Raw genomic sequence first — 19,534 nt, forward strand, 5'->3', positions numbered from 1 at the left:
GCGGCCCCGGTACCCAAAAAAAAAAAAAAAAAAAAAAAAAATTTGCAGTGTGTGCAGAGGAGGGTGGTGAGGGGAGGCCAGAGCACTCAGGTGTATTGAGTGCCCACCAGGGACAATGACTGTATGCATATTACTCTGTGCCTTTTTAAAAATTGTTTTTGACCTCTGCTGTTTCCCTGGGGACCACAGAACTTGTCACACAGGAGCACCCCCATAAATGTTGACTGATTTACTTAGATTCTCACTGCAGTGCTAGGATGCTTTCTGCCCCCATTGGACAATAAGGAAATTAAGACTCCAAGAGCTTAAGCGACTTGCTCAAATTCACAGGGTTAATAAGTGGCCAAGGGGGGATTTGGCTCCAAGGACACATGACTCCAATGTTCTTTTCACTATACCACACCAACTCCAGAAGCAACTAGAACAGGTAGGCAAAACAGAGCATTGTAGCCCTGTCTAAAGAGGCCGACAGTACCAGGAGGAGGTGCAGAGGACTGTCACAACTTTTTGAACACAAAGATGACTTTAATATAAAGACCAAGTCCTTGCTGAGCTCACTCACTTCCAGAATACTCTCATGGATTTGTACAGCCCTTTGTGACACAGACTCATATCAGAATCTGCGTCTCCCTGCTTCTTGGCCACACAGCTGGACTGCACTTCCCAGCCACCCTTGCAGGTGAGAATGAAAGCATTGGCCACCCCCTCCAGGCCCCTCCTATAGAGCATCTCCATGCATCTTTTCATTTTCTTTCCTCCCTTCTCCTGTTGAATGGAGAGAATTCTGAAGTCCTAGAGGTGAGTGGGGATGGAAGAAGGAAGGAACCTGGGTTCCCAAAGGACCACAGGAACATTACGCACCAAGCAAGAACACGTGGCTTTGGATTTAACATGAGTCAGATGTAAAATTCTGTTGTATGAACTCACTGAGATTTTAGAGTTCACCTTGCTAAAGCCGAGAGCACTGTTTTACTAATAGGCCTTTGAGGATCGCAAATAGCTTTCTTATCTACGATATCATTCAATCCTTTACAAATGCAACAAGTCAACTGGAAGCTGAAAGAGTGAGAGGAATGGTCTATGAGAACCATCAAACCATCTGTGTGGCCAGAAGCACATTCCTTTAAGTTCAGGGGCTTAGTTTCTCCACCTGTGATTTCAGGGTGTTGGGTCAGATGGTCTCTGAGATGTCTTCTAATTCTAAACCTCTATAAGTCTTTTTCGATGTCAAAAAAATGTGTATTGGCGTGTTCAGACACTGATCTCTTGATACCGCGAGCCCCTCCAAGGTAAGGACTACTCAGTTACCTTTATATGCCTAGAATCCAATCTCTTAGATGCTCTAAGGTTAAATTTAATTAGAATTTTCTGTTGGAAAAAACTCAAAGAATTTACGAATGTTCTGATTTATGCCAATGATTTCTTGATCCAATTTGGAGCACAGGATTGAAATGCTCATGAATATTTTCATTATGCATTACTGAGTATGGGTAGGCTATTTTATATTCATTTACGTAGACGTAATCTTTGAAGAATGATTTTATAATAATACTGAAAGGCTTTTTTGATTAAAGGGAGTGCCAGCAGTAATTGGTATTCTGATGCCTTCATTTACAGTTCTATTTAGCTGAGTAATATAGGAGCATAATTCCTATTTAGAGTTGAGAAAACTGGAGTACAGAATATTCAGAGTTTTCTCATTCAAATGGCCCTTAACTTGAGGTTCATAAAAGTAGTACTGGGCGAACTAGGAACAGTTTAAAAAGTTTGAAAAGGCCCAAGGGAAATTCTACGACCACAGGAGGCGGCCTGTGCCACTTTCACGAAAAATCTTATGCCCTCTGGTTCTTGAAAAATAAACACATTTTTTCTGTATATCTGTGTTGTATGGGAACATGGGTCATTTCATCCTGCTCATTGAAAATATCAGATTATATATGTTTTTGATGACTAAAAATAGGCAATGAATTCTATTACCCGAAAAATACAATTTGGCAGGTAAAATGTTTAAAAGCACAGGGTTTAAGGGAGGTGGGAGGTTAAGGGTTAACAAGAGGGTCCTGGCAGAAAAATGGGAGTCACAATTTGACACTGTACAGGTAGAATGAGATCGAAGGATGGGAAACCAGTGCTTTTTTTTTTTTTTTTTTGCGGTACGCGGGCCTCTCACTGTTGCGGCCTCTCCCGTGGCAGAGCACAGGCTCAGCGGCCATGGCTCACGGGCCCAGCCGCTCCGCAGCATGTGGGATCTTCCCGGACCAGGGCACGAACCTGTGTCCCCTGCATCGGCAGCTGGACTCTCAACCACTGCGCCACCAGGGAAGCCCCAGTGCTTTTTTTTTTTAAACTTCTTTTTATTGGCAGCTGCAGGGGGATGTGGGTCCCCCTCCCATTTTCTGCTATCACCTCCCCTTCCTGTGATTACATGTCGCTCCATCCTACCTCCTGGGGTGTGTGGGCATCCAGAAAGATGCTGTGTGCTATGGGCCCTTTGCCTCGGCTGGTATAGGAACTTAGGCCCATGGAAAATGAAGTATTAATAATGCCAGCCAGTGTTTTAAGACGCTTCTCTTATTAGGGACTCTGCAGAAAGGAAGAGACTGTATTAAAAAATTACCTACTCTTCCTTTTGCATGAATTGTTTGCTTCAAATATTGTGTTTAGATGACTCCATTAAAAATATCTTTGCATAAAATAATAAAGAATAACAAAGGTATTTCTTGGCTCTCACTTGTTAGAAAAAGAAAAGGCCTTAGGTGGTACAGAAAGTTCTTTTAAGAAATCCTAAGTGGGAGGCGGAATTTGAAAGGGACCCTAATGAGAAGGCAGGAATTATGGGAGTGAGCGAAGCAAACCAGGGAAAATGTAAGCGTACCTGCACAACCAACCTTTGAAAAACCTACAAACATTCACTTACATCTGTTTTCTTCCATTGTAGTGCAGTAATTCTATGGGCCATTTCTCACCATTAAATTGACAGTCACTAATGTTGAGTGCCTACCTGTGCCCAGTACTGCCTGAGGATCGCTCTTCCAGGCTGAGTCTCAGTGGACCCTACCCTGTGTTAGAGGATTTATATCCATCCTCCATCCTCACCACATCCTTTGAGAAAAGTTCAGCATTTTCAGCGTCGGGAGTTTTAAAAGCTCCCTGAGGGAATCAAACGTGCAGTCCAAACTGAGAACCTTAGCACCATGGGGCTGTTCCCCAGACAGCTACATTCTCTTGAGGCTTAAAATGGTAGTCACTTAATTTATATGTTAAAAAAACCCTCTTGGGGGTGGGGGAGAACTCCTCTCATAACCAAAAGCTCCATACAACTCAAACTACTCACTAAAGAAGTATGGGGTGGCCTTCTGAGCTCAGTGTCCAACTCGATCATTTGCAAGAATTTGCAGGACAGAGAAATAAGTTTCCTCATGGCAGCTCCATTCCTGCAATGAACAATGCTGCCCTTGGAGAGCATCCCCGAAGGACTTTATGATCATGTGATTTGGAGGGGCTCCTACCCTGATGGGCCTTTGAGGTAAATGAGATGCTGCAGTCCACCAGCCAGATGTGGATTGCAGGCACTGTGGGCTTGTCATTCCTGGGTGAAAGTGACAAGGCACGCCAGGTAATCAACCAGAGCAAAGCATCATGAATTACATCTCAGTTTGTCCTGGTTCACCCTAGATTAACAGGTGATATTTTAGATGTCTTTTGTAGGTACTCAGAGGAAATGCCAGAATGTTATAAATGTTAGAACGAATGTTAGAAAACAAACATTTGCTTAAACACATCCAATATGAAACAAAACAAAATAAAACACCACTAGATGAGTGGTTTTTAAGCTTCTGTGTGTATCAGAGTCACCTGGAGAGCTAGTAAGGAACTCAGAAGCCCAGGTCCTTGTCATTCGGTAATACTGTAGAATAGAGCTGGTTTTGCCTTTTTTGTAACCAAAATTTTCAGTGATTCTGATACCCCACCACGCAGTTTGAGAGCAACTGCTCTTTTCTCAACACTCGGATGCACATTAGAATCACTTGAGGAGTTAAGAAAAACAAAGACGCCAGAGGCTCCACTCTAGACCAGCTCAGCTGGAATCTCTCGGGTGGGGTGCAGGCATTGGTATTCTGAAATAGCTCCCGAGGGGACCTGGACGGGCAGCCTGGCCTGAGAACCACTGTGTCCGGATGGTGGTTCTCAGACTGGCTTATGCTTCAGAAGCACCTGGACAGTTTTAAAAGAATACTGAATCTTGGGTCCACACCTAGAGATTCTGAGTTAGCTGGTCTGGGGTGCCATGGGCACTGGGATTTTATAAAGCTCCCAGGGTGACTGGAATGTGCAGGCAAATCAGAGCAGAACAAGGGTAGGTCCTCCCCCCAAAAGGAAGCCTGCTGAATCCAGCTTCCTTGGAGATTCGTCATATACACACTGCTTAGCAAAAAAGACTAAGAGCTTCAGTTAAGAACATAAGTCCTCAGTAACGTAATGTAAACCCCACTGTTAGCTTATTTTTTGTTCCTTCCATGTCATCTTTAATACCAAAAAGAAAACGGTGGGCAATCAAAAGTTCTGTAAGATTGGACCTCTGGAAGGTTGTACGGTGAGAAAAATGTCTTTTAAAGCAACCCTGTATAGCAGCATTTTAAAGAGATACTTAGAAAGCAATGGTGGGAATTCCCTGGTGGTCAAATGGTTAAGACTCCGCACTTCCACTGCAGGGGGCTCGGGTTCCATCCCTGTTCGGGGAACTAAGATCCCACATGCCATGTGGCATGGCCCCCCAAAAGAGAGAAAGCAATGGTGATGGGAATGTAATAGAAATAAAATTGAAAAGAAAAAAAAAAAAGAAAAAGAAAGTGAGACCTGATCACTATTTAAAGTCAGTTTCCGGGCTTCCCTGGTGGCGCAGTGGTTGAGAGTCCCACGGGTTCGTGCCCCGGTCCGGGAAGATCCCACATGCCGCGGAGCGGCTGGGCCCGTGAGCCATGGCCGCTGAGCCTGTGCTCGGCAACGGGAGAGGCCACAACAGTGAGAGGCCCGTGTACCGCAAATAATAATAATAATAAAGTCAGTTTCCCATGCTTTGGGAACAGTGTCCAAACACTCAACTGTCCGCCTTGGTGACCATGGGCAGGTCACTTCACCGTGCTCGCCTTTGCCTCCTGATGTGTGAAGTGTGAGGGTTGGAGAAAATGTCTCTCAGCTCAGCATCAGCACCATGACGGGATGCACCTGCATCCTACAGGCTGGGGAGCTGGACGTCCACACTAGTTTCCCTTCTACAGCACAGAAAATTCCAGAGCGAGAATGTCATGATGGCCAAGACATAAAAGAAAAGCCAAGGGAGGTAAAGCACGAGCCCAGGACTGTCAGTTGCGGGTTGGGGACAGGTGGAGGTGGCTCAGAGAAGAAACTCTTGGCTCATTGCAAACGCAATACCATCACATGTTCATCAGGGACTAAATTCCTGTTGGGAAAAATGACTTTCAGTTCTTTTGAAGGACCTTGGGTGAACAGAGAGGAAGATCTGTCCTGACATAACAGAACCTGTCAGGTTAGGGTTGATATTTGTGACTGTCAACACAGGCCGAATAGGGAGGTACAGGCAATTCTTGGTTACAGGGGGCTCAAAAGAGTGGAGATGGTGGATACTGAGGGGTGATGGTGGTGGTGGTGACAGTAGTGATGCCGGTGACAATGGAGGTGGGGAGGGGCAGGGAGTGGGGCCCCGCGTGGGGGTCCAGGAGAGGCCAAATATTGTAAAGGGTGGCTTCTCGGGGGATACAGGAGTTGTTGATAAGGAAATACATTTCTTTTCTTTCTTTATTTTATACAGCAGGTTCTTATTAGTTCTCTATTTTATACATGTTAGTGTATACATGTCAATCCCAATCTCCCCATTCATCCCCCCAGCCCCGCTTTCCCCGCTTGGTGTCCATGCGTTTGTTCTCTACACCTGTGTTTCTATTCCTGCCCTGCAAACCGGTTCATCTGCGCCATTTTTCCAGATTCCACATATATACGTTAATGTATGATATTTGTTTTTCTCTTTCGGATTTACTTCACTCTGTATGACAATTTTTTTCTTCACTCTCGTGTTCCCACCTTTCACTCTATAAAGCCCTGTTTTTCTTTTCAAACTTAAAAAAAAATTAATTAGTTAATTAATTAATTTATGGCTTCATTGGGTCTTCATTGCTGCGCGCGGGCTTTCTCTAGTTGCGGCGAGCGGGGGCTACTCTTCGTTGAGGTGCGTGGGCTTCTCACTGCGGTGGCTTCTTGTTGCAGAGCACGGGCTCTAGGCATGCGGGCTTCAGCAGTTGTGGCACGTGGGCTCAGTGGCTGTGACTTGCAGGCTCTAGAGCGCAGGCTCAGTAGTTGTGGTGCACGAGCTTAGTTGCTCTGCGGCATGTGGGATCTTCCCGGACCAGGGCTCGAACCCGCGTCCCCTGCATTGGCACGTGGACCCTTAACCACTGTGCCACCAGGGAAGTCCCCAAAGCCCTGTTTGTTTTTTGCTTTTTTTTTTTTTTTTTGACATGTCACCTTCCTGGCCACCTGGCTGCAGCTCAGATTTGGAAAGTGAAGTTTGGTCTAGAAGCAAATGTCTTCGCGTCCCCAGGAGTTTTGAGGGAAGATTTTCACGAATCTGGCTGAATTTGGTGAGATACCATGAATTTGGTCTTTTTCCGAAAGCCCCGTGTTTTTCACTAGGAAGTGTCTCTTCCAGGAGAAGTTCAGGAAGTGAACGAGGTGAGGGATGGGGGAGGGACAGAGACAGAGTCCAGAAGCCAGCTCTTCCTTAGGTCGATGATGTTGCCAGGTCTGGCTTCCTTCACCCACATTCGTATTGTAGAAAGTATCACTGTTCCTTCTGTATTTGCCTCCGTGTTAAAGAAAAGGGTGATGTGTTAGCTGCACAGAAATTCTCTTTTGTGTGTGTGTGGTCTTCGTGATTTTCCCCTGTATGGTGGACACTGGAGGAAATCTTGAACTGAGATGCTGGTCTCCTCTCTTCCCCAGACCCGACCCGTTCAGGCACTTTCACTCTTGTAATTTGTGTGTGATGGGGGAAAATGTACAATGATAAGCAATTATGGTTCTCCCTTCCTTTGCTTTCTAAGATGAGTTCCTTAGAAAGGAAGATCCTTACAGGGGGATGCAGACGGGAGAGACAGAGCGACGGGCCACCACCTCCAAGGGGAATGAACGGGTGGAGCCGGGGTGGGAGGAGGGAGCGGCAGAGGGCGGGGCTCCTGACAGGAGTGGGCGGGGTCTGCAGACCCCAGAGCCAGGAGGGGACCTGGGGTTTCTGCAGTTCCCTCAGGAGTGATGGGGAGAGACGTCTAGGGAGGAATTTTTGTTTGTTTGTTTGTTTTTTGTTTTTTTAAACAGTTTTTTAAACTGTTATATTAGAATAGTCACTGTGGTAAAATACCCAGAATACTACCAAAAAAATTGTATGGTGAATATTTTGGGACTGTTGCTATTGGAGAATATCATTAGTATATCTTCTTGCTAAGAGATCACATCTTCTGAGTCACATATTGAAATAAAGCAGTTTCTAATCCACTGATAGGGAGGAATTTAAAGGTCCTCTGTGTGATTTGTCTGCAGCAGCCTTCCTCTCGCCCTCAAGGCATTTGGGGGAAGCCTGGCCTTTCCTTTCTAGCTGACTTGCAGTGAGATTTTGGTTACTTTGAGAAGTGGCACCATGCAGAGGAGGGAGCAAAGAAGCCCCCATTGCTTCAGGTGGTTAGATACCCAAGAAATAAAAGCCAAGTTCCCTTCTGTGATTGGCTCCACCAACAGTAGAGCTGGCTCTTTGGGCAAGTCGGTATTTTTCTTTCACCAAAACTATTTGTGGCCACGCTGTAATATGCATAGCTGGCTCTATGGAATCCAAGGCCACATTTTATTTTTGGCCACAACTGGGGAAACAGGAATTCGGAACAAAGTGAAATAAGCCTCCAGATGCCTTTTCAGAGTAATTATGCCAGGAGTTTATAAATCAACGATCCAAGCTCCTGGTTTCTGGAGCAACGTGGTGAAAGGGAGCAGAGCCACATCTGGCTTCTGTGTTATGTCCCTCGCCAGCTGACCAGTACACAGACCTGGGCATGGCTTTCCTGACTTGGGCAGGAGGGAAGGAAGGACAGCCAGCACTGTCCGGTTTCCCCTCCCTTCCCCCACAGGCTAGGGCAAGGGTACCATGGGGGTGTCTGTCGTTGGTGCAGAAAGGGTGTTTGTTGAGACAACCTTCCCTCTTAACCAGTCATCCCTGTGCCTAAGTGAAAAGAACTATGTGTTGGCACAGAAGTGTTAACTCATCCCAAGGACCCACTGAGCCCCGTTCTCAGCTGGAAAACAAAGACAGGAATCCTAAAATGACATCTCCAGAGAGCTCACTATATCTAAACTAAAAATTTCTGTATGTCAAGAATGCCATAGCATCATGTTCACAAGCTTATCTGTAAATGGTACCAAATAAAAATTATATATGTAGAGATAGAAAGAGAGAGGGGAAAGAATTAAGCAAATGTGATAAAAGGTCAACATTTGAGGACTTGGGGTATTCTTTGAACTCATCTTGCAACCTTTCTGTTAGTATGGAATTACTTCAAGAGAAGAAAAATTTTTTAAAAGGTCAAATATTGCTATAAACAAAAAGGAGAGACGTATACTAAAATGGGAAAAAGTTTGTAACATTTATGATAGTGAATTAAATCCTTAATATATGAATTATAAGAAAAAGACTAATAGTACAGTAGAAAAGTTCATTGCACAGGTAAGTTACAAAGAAGACATTTAAGTTGCCAACTGTGTGTGTGTGTGTGTGTGTGTGTGTGTGTGTGTTTGTGTGTGTAGTCAAATCTATTACCAATAAGAAAAATGTAAAGTTTTGAAAAACTTTGATAAAAACTGTGATAAAACTTTGCCTAATTAATTGCCTTTCTCAAAATTAAACTACCACAAAACTCCAAAGTTAGAGGAAATGTGATTAAATGGACACTACAGTGCCGATTGGTCCCGTGACCTGGTTACGATTTGGCAACAGAAAAGGTTTTGAAAGATGTTCAGTCCCTTTGACCCAGCATTTTTGTTTTTTTTACTTTGTAGAATTTATCATGAGGAAATAATCAGAGAGGTGTCACATTATGTACACTGTGGTTCATTATAACATTATTTATGATAACAGTATATTAAAAGCCTAACACGGGTTTGATGGGTCACTAAGTAGCTGTGAACAGAATCCCATTTTAGAAGAGCATTTTTGATGGGAAATGCTAACAACACGCAAGCCGTTAACATTCATTATCTATTTTTTTGTTTGTTTGTTTTGCGGTACGCGGGCCTCTCACTGTTGTGGCCTCTCCCGTTGCGGAGCACAGGCTCCGGACGCGCAGGCTCAGCGGCCATGGCTCACGGGCCCAGCCGCTCCGCGGCATGTGGGATCTTCCCGGACCGGGGCACGAACCCGTGTCCCCTGCATCGGCAGGCGGACTCTCAAGCACTGCGCCACCAGGGAAGCCCAACATTCATTATCTTTGAGTGGCGTCATTATCTGGCTGTGAGCAAGCTCTGGCCTTGTGAGGAGATATTCTCCATAGGTTGTAGAACAAGAGCACAACTGTGGTTCTATCTCTGAAGGAAGGAAGGCAGCGGTCATAAGGAGGGGTTGAAAAGTCTCAGGAACACTAGGGAGGCCACCTTTGAAAATGACATGGGCTTTACAATAAAACACGAGCTTCCCCAGCTTAGGTGATTTGTTTGACTCTGAAAAAACTATACATTAGGATTGTCCCAAAACACACAAGAAAACTTTCTCCAGGGTGCCCTTTTTCTCTACACCCAGCCTTCAATGTACCCGTGACCGACTTTATGAAAATGTGATTTACAAATGTTCATATCTGAGGTGCGACCTAATCTTCAAAGTAGAGGGAGAATTTCTCACTTTCTCCTTTAACTGACAAGGAAGTCAACCTCTAGAGACATTAGGTGGCTTGCTTTGTTATTATCTTGAATACGTAAGAAATTGCTTCTACAAATAATGAGAAAAATATAAAACCCGCAACGGGCAACTGGACACTATATATGAACAAGCAAGGAAGTTACGGATGAAGCAAAAAAATACAAGTGGCCAATAGACATGCAAAACAATTTCAACCTCAGGCATAGTAAGAAATATAAATTTCATCATGCTTAACAAATCAGGACAAGGGGCTTTGATACAAAGCATCTAAATCAGATTCTTCTATATTGTTCAGAGTGGGGCATGTGCCCCCATCTACTGCCTTTTCTGTGGCCTCCAACCTCCCACCTATACAAGATGTTGGGAAGGGTAAAGAACCCTCCCCGTCATGACCTCCTACCACCAACGACAAATTTGCTTTTCTACCTTTTTGAAAAAAGGAATGAAAATGGGTCATTTGTAGAGATGTGGATGGACCTAGAGCCTGTCATACAGGGTGAAGTAAGTCAGAAAGAGAAAAACAAATACCGTATATTAACGCATATATGTGGAGTCTAGAAAAATGGTACAGATGAACCAATTTGCAGGGCAGGAATAGAGACGCAGATGTAGAAAATGGACGCGTGGACACAGGGAGGGCCGGGGGTGGTGGGATGAATTGGGAGATTAGGATTGACATATGTACACTACCATGTGTAAAACAGATAGCTAGCGGGAGAACCTGTTGTATAGCACGGGGAGCTCAGCTTGGTGCTCTGTGGTGACCTAGATGGGTGGGCCGGGGGGAGGGGAAGGGAGGAAGATCCAAGAGGGAGGGGATATATGTATACATACAGTTGATTCGCTTTGTTGTACAGCAGAAACTAACACGACATTGTAAAAGAACTATACCGCCATTTAAGAAAGCGAAGAAACAAACACACACACAAAACAAACAGGCAAACAACCTGAGGATCACACAGTGAAAACACTGCGACACCTCCAGAACGCTCCGGTCTTTCCCATCATGCAGACACTCCTCCCCTGGCCCCTGGGACACACTGAATACAATGCCTTGAGCGAGAAAAAGGAGAAGGCAAAGGTCGCAGTTGGGAAGTTAGGTGAACAAGCAGGTCACAGAGAAGAGGTGCAGGTCACACTGCTGACCGAGGTCTATGTTATTCACGTGGCAGGTTCATCACAGGGGTGACTTTATGTCGCATCCCAACTCCCTAGAACCAGGTCAGGGCCAATGTAATAGAGCCCTGTTTCTGCCTCTCTAGGCACATTTAGAGGGGTCCGAGTTCTTCGTTCCCTTTTCAGTCAAGGCTAAAAGCCTCTCATTTGGGTATTTAAAATTTTAGGTATTCATATCTTAGAACAAACTCCCCTATGCGACGAATCATGATTTTCTGCAAAGTGGAGCTCATTATAATGACATAAATGTTAGCAGAGTCCCCCAAAGATTCCCTAGGAAGCCGTGCTCAATCCCAGACCAATAAAATACGGTATCAAGGCACTTCCTTCCTTTCCTCTAAGAATCGGTATTTTCGGTGAGCGATTTCATACAATCCTAATGTCAAATTAGGTCAAGGTAGAGCAACGAGAACATTTTAGCAGGACTTCACTCCACTGCAGTGGATATTAAATAGCCCCGGAAAATAAACCATTCTCCATTTGAGTTAATGCAAAATACAGAAATTTCATAAGTGGCTGAAGGCGTTTTTTTAATCTGAAAGTGCTTGTCTGCTGGGTTTTGGCAAAACACATTCAATGTTCTTACTCCTGTTCATTTAAAAATTGGTTTTCTTTTCATAAAGGTTAATTGATTTCCTGTATTGCATAACAGTAATAGTACCCATTATGTGTTTCAAAAAGAAAATATGCATATTTGCCCTTTAAGTTATGCTTTTAAAGCAAGCACTTAGTTCTGATGACTTACAGCTTTATTATGGTCTCCTTTTAGGTTTCTTAAAATAAACATGCAGCTTGAGGCCATAGGAAAAGACAGAGGGAAAAGGACACTGTTTTATTTCATCCACAAACAAGAGAGTCTAAAGCAATGATTTTCTCAGCTGAGCCCATTAACATAGACTGAGCATATGCATGTGTGGAGTAGATTTCTTTTGAAAATAGAATTGCTGTTAGTTTCTATGCTATGAAGCAAATGCTGGGAAGCAAAAGCATCCTCCTACACGGGGAGGGGGGGCAGCTGGTTCCAGCACAGCCCACAGGGAAAGCATCCCGCATCCGCAGATGGGCTGAAAGCTGGCTTAATACAGAACCGCCTTAGAGTGAGCCTGGATTTCTAGCTCTGTCCTGGAGATGAGCTGATTTGGCCTGGGGATTCTGCTCAACAATAAGACTATCCTGACCCCTAGAATAAGAGTCAGCAAACTACAGTTTTCGGGCCAAAGCTGGTCTGCTGCCTGTTTTGTAAATAAAGTTTTATTGAGATACAGCCACGCCTATTTGTTTATGTATTGTCCACAGCTTTCCGTGCTACAATGGTCAAGTTGGCAGTGACACAGAAATGGCGGAGGGTGTGTTTTGGTGCCTGTTACTGAGAAATAAGATGGGAAGATGAGATGGGATTCCGAGGCTATCCTACAGGTGTGAATCATTCCAGTTTGTTCAGGTGGTCTATCTTTTTGCTGCACCAGGAACTCAAGTATCAGTGGGTCGAGAGACAGGGCAGTGATTCTGGGAGATGTAAGGTTACGGTCATTTCGTTAAGGCTTGTAAACTTGCAGAAGGCTGAGGTCTATGGGTACCTACCCTGCTGCCATGGTAACCAAATGACAGTCCTAGGCTTGGGGTTGGGCTGGAAGGTGTGGTTATAAACTGAGAGCCCACTGGTTGATTCTAGTCAGAAGACGTATTTTGACTGGCCCATGAATCCTTGATATTTTTATATGTTAATTGCTTGCATTTAGAAATGGGGATATTTTGGGGAATTCCCTGGCATTCCAGTGGTTAGGACTCTGTGCTTCCACTGCAGAGGGCAAGGGGTTGATTCCTAGTCAGGGAACTAAGATCCCGCATGCAGTGTAGCGCGGCCAAAAAAACCCCTCCAAAAAAAACGCAAATAGAAATGGGGATATTTCATTCCAAATCTGGCTTCCAGCTTCTCTTGAAAATTTGAAATCTCTGGACACACTGGGTTCCCTCCCTGCTTGTTGCCTGGCTCTCCTGTCTGGTTTGTTTTTCCTGACAGACAGCTGTTTTGGGCATGGGCGTTATCTATCTGGCCCCTGGGGCCTGTGAGTTTGTAACCCCAGCTCTGTGCGTTGAACAGAGAATCCGTGCTATTGCAACCTTCTGTTCCTCAGGGGGCATTCTGTCTCGCCTCTGTCCCTTGCTTTCTAGCTCACTTTAGCTTATGTGCTCTCATCATATTCCACTCTGACTCTGCTGCTGAATATTCCATCAGGAAGATGCCTGAACTCAGTGGTCACTGAGTACATAGAGCTATTTCTTATACTGATCTGAATGAATGTGGCAGGTAAAAGTATTGGGTGTGAGAGGGTAACCTTGGGAAGGCTGAAAACTAGGATTTCACTGTGAAATATCATTTCCTCCCATCATGTTTCTGGTGATGATGCATCTCAAGGCTTCCGAAAAAGCTGGAAGCACATTTGTTGGGATGTAGTCACAGGATATATTTGCATTTTTCCCCCCTCTCCACAGAAATGTTTAGTAAAAGGCGAAAGATTTATACGAGCTGAAAAGAAACCAGAGTATTGCATTTAATAACACTCATTGGCTGGGAAACAACTGTTGCTAAGACTCTTAGGTTGGTCTTTTAGGGAGCCTATATTTCTCTTTGGGTGGAACAAAAATGGAAACACACAAAGTAAAGAAAATAAAACAGATACCTGTCATACTGTTGGGAGTCATGGGTTAGTAATCATTCTGGACCCTTTTTTTCACTGACATCTCCTATAGAGAAAAAGACAAGAAAAATACCATGGGTTATAACCTGCATTTTCCATAAGGTTTTGTTCCAAACAACATCACATGCATTAATTAGCTGGAGGTGATTTGTTACTTTCAACTCAGGGAAAGTGAAGCAGAGGTGGGCTGCGTTATACACATAAGTTTACAAGACCTTTTAATTTTCATCTCAGGGTTCCTCCTAAAAACATGTCTTTATAATAATATTTTATTCAAGGTCACATGTCTATTTTCCATCTCAAGTTTTTTAAGGAAGCACCAGCCGAGTGACTTGCTGTCTTTCCCAAGAGTGGCTGAGATGCGTTAGCATCCTCAATCCAGATCCTTGCTTCTCCAAGTGTGGTCTGCGGACGAGCAGCCTCAACATCACTGGGAGCTTGCTAGAAATAGAAAATTTGGGTCCTATGTCAAACCTGCTCCATCAAATCTGCACTTGGACGAGATGCAACTGCAGATGACTGATGTACACTTTGAAGTCTTAGACACACCGCTCTGGAGAATGGAATCCATATTCACATCTTATGTGTGACTTTTCCTTGGTCAGTGCTGAGTCCTTTCTCATCACTGTATCAGTGAGATCCGAGAGCAGCAGACAGACTTGGCCTCATACGGGGACGGGGATGGGGATGGAGACTCGGTGGGGGTCAGAGACCAGAGGCACCGACGGAGGGCAGAGTGTTGAAGGCCACACGCAGATGATGACCCAGATGGCTGCTGAACGTGGCTCAGAGTCCTTCTGCGTATCTCTGGGGACAGATCAGGACGAGGTTTCTTTTTCCAGTAGGGTTTCTGTATCTAGCAGTAGATAGTGCAGCACGGTGGCTCTGGCCTTGTACTGGAGCCCTAGGCATGGGTTTGAGGGCCAGTGCTGTCATGTACTCACCATGGGATCGTGATTTCTTCACGTGCAAAATGAGAAGGATAATGCTTGCTTTACCTGCTTCACATGGCTGATGATTCTGAGGTGTGAGGAGGATGTGAATGAAAGTGTCGGGTAAACACAAGCCATTGGATGAGGGAGGGAACATCCTGATGCTAATAACTGATCGGAGAAGAGGAAGCATGTGGATTGTGTTTACAATATGGGTTTATATATGCGTCCGTTCCCTCTCTGTCTCCACATCGAATCCTGCAGCACTGAATTCATACCTTGATGGTCACACCTTGGTCATCACATGTGGTCACCACATGTTTCCAAGGCTGCCTTTCCCACTAGACTGTAACCTCTTTGTGGCAGGGACAATGTTTTGGTCATTTTTATATCTTCCACATGAGCAGAGTGTCTGATACAAAATAGGCACTCAAGAAATATATGCAGGGCTTCCCTGGTGGTGCAGGGGATAAGAACCTGCCTGCCCGTGCAGGGGACACAGGTTCGAGCCCTGGTCCGGGAAGATCCCACATGCCGCAGAGCAACTAAGCCCATGCACCACAACTACTGAGCCTGCGCTCTAGAGCCCATGAGCCATAACTACTGAGCCCGTGTGCCACAACTACTGAAGCCCGTGCACCTAGAGCCTGTGCTCCACAACAAGAGAAGCCACCGCAATGAGAAGCCCGCACATCGCAACGAAGACCCAACGCAGCCAAAAATAAATTTAAAAAACACTAAAAAAGAAATATATGCTCTGAACAAGTGAATAAAATAAAATGAATGAAAGTTGAATCTCATGGTATGAGATTGCTGAACTGGCATCTGGTAGAAGAGATGAGGATTAATTACTAGGAAAATGCGTTCTTGCTACTGATGAACATTTCAAGGGTCACCAGCCACAAGCCCTCTGTTCTGTCCCCTTCAACTGTGCGGCTGGGTTGTGAGAGAGAGAATCAGGTTCTGAGTCCCCCTAAAGGGAGAGTGCGGATCACACCTGTAGTACTGACTGTCTAGACCTCTCGTTCTTAGAAACTGAGCTGCCATTAACTCCCCTCCCATCTTGTGGACACGGCCTCATCCTCCTGGGATGCTGCTCCTGAATATTCTGCAGCGGACAAGGAACTTGGTTCCGGCTGGGCCAACCACAGTGCTCTACCTTTGGCCGAGGTAGGCCAAGACCTGGGAGGGGCTAACATGATACCTTTTATGGGGATGTTTGGAGAGAGGAGGAAAGAGAGGGAGGGAGAGGGGTAGGTTACGTATTCCAGCTCTGGTGGCAGAATTTATCAGAAACTAAAACTCTCAAACTGTCTGACGCCATGCCTTTTAGCCACACGGCCAAAGCCAGTCTGAAGGTGAGACAGAGATGCACCTGACATTCACGGAGAACTTGGGGTGACGAGAGAAGGCTGTGGCCTCAGAGCCCTGCTTTCAGCTCTCCCTGAGGCCCAGCTGTGTCCCTGCGGCCCCCTCAACCCTTCTTGAGCAAGACGGTGCCTGCGTCCGTGGAAGTCAGGTCCAGGCAGGTTTCTGCCCCTTGCAACCAGAGGAAGCCTGACTGACAATACCGACATTCAAACACAGCATGAATACAAATGTGGCAAAAGCCTTTCGTGTCCTTTTTATCCTAGTTATGTTCTTGCTATACCAACACTTAAAAAATATCTTTGTTTTCAAATTTTCAATTGAACAGGCATCAGAACTGCAGAAAGTATCGTGTGTGAAGCGGAAAGTATTCAGAAAGAGGAAAAACATCTCATTAAGGCTTAAAAAATATTGTTACCACCATGAAATTTAGTACTGATTTTGTTATTTAGTACTGTTTTCCTTCTACTGTAGGAAAGTACTATCTATAGTACTTTAGTATCACTACACTATAGTAAACTGTTACCATTACTATGGCGTTAATAGTATATTCCCATTCCTATAGCACTTTAGTATTAGTACACTGTACTAAACTGTTACCATTACTATGGCATTAATAGTATATTCCCATTCCTATAGCATTTTAGTTTTAGTACACTATACTAAACCGTTACCATTACTATAGCATTAATAGTATATTCCCATGCCTATTCCTATAGCATTTTAGTATTAGTACACTAAACTGTTACCATTACTATAGCATTAATAGCATATTCCTGTTCCTATTCCTATAGCACTTTAGTATTACTACACTATGCTAAACTGTTAATATTCTTATAGCATTAATATACATTTCTGTTCCTATTCCCACTCCTATAGTGTTAATCGTGCACTTCGGTTCCTATTCCTACAGGACTCTAGTATTTCATATTATTTAGTGCTATTTTCCTGCAATGAGCTCTTGAGTTTTAAACAGTAGTTAAACGCTCTGAGTGGACAGGCATCGCGGGGCTGCTTCGGGGTTGCCCGGGACACAGGGCGGCTGTCAGCCAGTGCTCTGTGCGGCGGAGGGAAGCACAGGAGGTCCCCTCTGGAGCCACCGAGGGGGTCACGGCGTCAAAGGAGGAAACAAAGTCCAAACAGCTTAAGAAGAAAGAAAGCGGAGTGTTCTACCTGTGGGGAAAGGAAAGCGAGCACAGGACTTCCCCTCTGGGTGGGTGAGTGGACCAGCAGCGAGGAGGTCGGGGGTGATGTGAGCAGTGCTGACTGCAGTGCTGTCCCTGTCCTGGGGGCCACTCACAGCCTGCAGGTCATCGTTACAACAGGCCTGCTGCTCCCAGGCAGAGAAGAGCCTCCAGTGAGACCCAGTAAGGGTCTGCATCCCGGCCCCTCAGAGCCGCCGAGCGTCCTTTAACAGCTGCAGCATTTCAGCACCAACTGAGGGGAGAGAGGTCTTCAGTGTAGTCCCTAGGAAAGTGCTGCTACACCGAGAACATTCCTTTCACACGAAATTCGTTTATGTGGCCGGTTAGCCTAGAGGCCTTGATTGACGGCCTACTCTATTTAGGTGCTGCCCCAGGCTTTGTCCAAAGACAACAGTTGGGCCCGTCCACATGGGGCTTCTAATCTGCCAGAGGGAGAGAATCGTGCTAAAACAGTGCAGTGTGTGGACGGGTTTCACCTGAAGTGTCTCTTCAGTGCAGACTGGGCCATGAGGGAAGGAGAGGTCATTTCTACTTGGGGCAATCTGGGAAGGCTTCTAGGTGGAGGTGACCCTGTATCTGAAGGCTCTTCTTTGCAATAGGCCTCTCCCCAGCGAAGGACTTAGTGCTTTATTCTCCTCCTTGTGCCCCTGAGGCCCACTGACTACTCTGCAAGAAATGAGCCTTGTGTAGAAAAACTAGGAAATGTCCTCAAATTATGCAGGGTCTTGGGAGGTTTGCTATGGAATTTGGACTTTGTCCCATGGAAAATGGGGAGCCATGGAAGGCCCTTCAGGGAGTGCCCTGATTTGAGAGGATAACTCTGCCTTGGTGCAGAGGGGGACTCCTCAGGATGCTGACCTATGGGCATGGGATCGTTGCTACTTTCCTGTCTTCGTGTTCAAGGTCACAAAGTTAGACTAGGGCCAGACAGAACCCCACCCACCTTGTCAAAGGCCCTGGCCCTGACCGCACGCCCTTTTGTCCCCTTGTGTTTTCTTTTTCTCTGTAGAAAACACAACACTGAAGGGACAACTGTGAAAATTCCCCCTTGGAAAATCTTTCCACGCAGACCTAGTGAGTCATTGCTTATATAGTCTGCACATAATTAAAATGAAACATGCACCACTATAACGGAAAAGAATATGAAAAAGAATGTAGATATATGTGTAACTGAATCAGGCTGCTGTACAGCAGAAGTTAACACAACATTGTAAATCAACTCTACTGCAATTAAAAAATGAAACATGCATCCCCCTCACGGCTCTACATCTACCTTTTCCCAGGAGGGCGTTTGTGGTCTGTGTTTGCCTCTCCCTGGCTCTCAGAGTGCCTGAATGGTGAGGCTATACTGGGGTCATCAGTTACATCTTCAGCAGGTACTGCCCGGGTGACCCCAGGAAGCCAAGAGGGGGCCGTGTGGGGTGGGCAGGGGTCACGTTCACAGGCAACTCTCTTGGTTCTGTTTACAAGGTCAGATGCTCCAGCCTCTGGCTATTACGGGCTCCACGCTGAGACTGCTAATACTGGGTGGACTCTCAGAGGCGGACAGGACACCGTCTCACTTGGCATTGACACACGTGGACACCACGGGCTTCCTACATAGACCTCATGTCAGAGGTCGTGGAGACATGAGTTGAGAGCCAAGCTACACCCTCCACTTGGGATGGGTCTTGAAGTTGTGTTTATGCGGCAAGCGCTGTTTTGACTAGGTCTGTGGGACGCTGGGCACTGCGGGGGGTTTGTGGGATGGGGCTGGAGTCCTCGCCCCCTGCCCCCTACCCACACTTTGGCTTTGCCACCACTTTGCCTGGGTGCAGGCAAGTAGCTGTGCCCTCGGAGGGGCTGCCCTCACCTGGGAGGGCAGTGAGGTCATGAAGCTCTCTCTCTCCCTCTTGGAGTGTCTGCTTCTCTCCCTTCCCCCCATCACAGCTTTGTCCCTGATGCTTGGGAATTGTTGGTAAGAACAAATTCAGCTGGGTCTCTTCATGCTCTGAGCCGCCCTTGTGAAGTGAAATCACAATCTCCCACCCTTCAGGTTATGACGAGGACCAGGGAATTTTTTTTTTTTTTTTTTTCTGCGGTATGCGGGCCTCTCACTGTTAGCCTCTCCCGTTGCGGAGCACAGGCTCCGGACGCGCAGGCTCAGCGGCCACGGCTCACGGGCCCAGCCGCTCCGCTGCATGTGGG

At 45.7% G+C, this 19,534-nt stretch overlaps 1 protein-coding gene across 1 annotated transcript in view; it reads right to left on the reverse strand.

Annotated features, from left to right (window-relative positions):
- THRB (thyroid hormone receptor beta) overlaps positions 1–19,534 on the reverse strand; it is a 225,430-nt gene that overhangs the window by 91,009 nt on the left and 114,887 nt on the right. The window contains exon 2 of the mRNA XM_007468062.1: positions 13,825–13,888. Coding sequence (XP_007468124.1) covers positions 13,825–13,846 — 22 coding nt within the window. The 5' untranslated portion in view covers positions 13,847–13,888. The remainder of the gene's footprint in view (positions 1–13,824; positions 13,889–19,534) is intronic.

Source organism: Lipotes vexillifer, unplaced genomic scaffold, assembly GCF_000442215.2.
Source record: "Lipotes vexillifer unplaced genomic scaffold, Lipotes_vexillifer_v1.1 scaffold937, whole genome shotgun sequence".
NCBI lineage: Eukaryota > Metazoa > Chordata > Mammalia > Artiodactyla > Lipotidae > Lipotes > Lipotes vexillifer.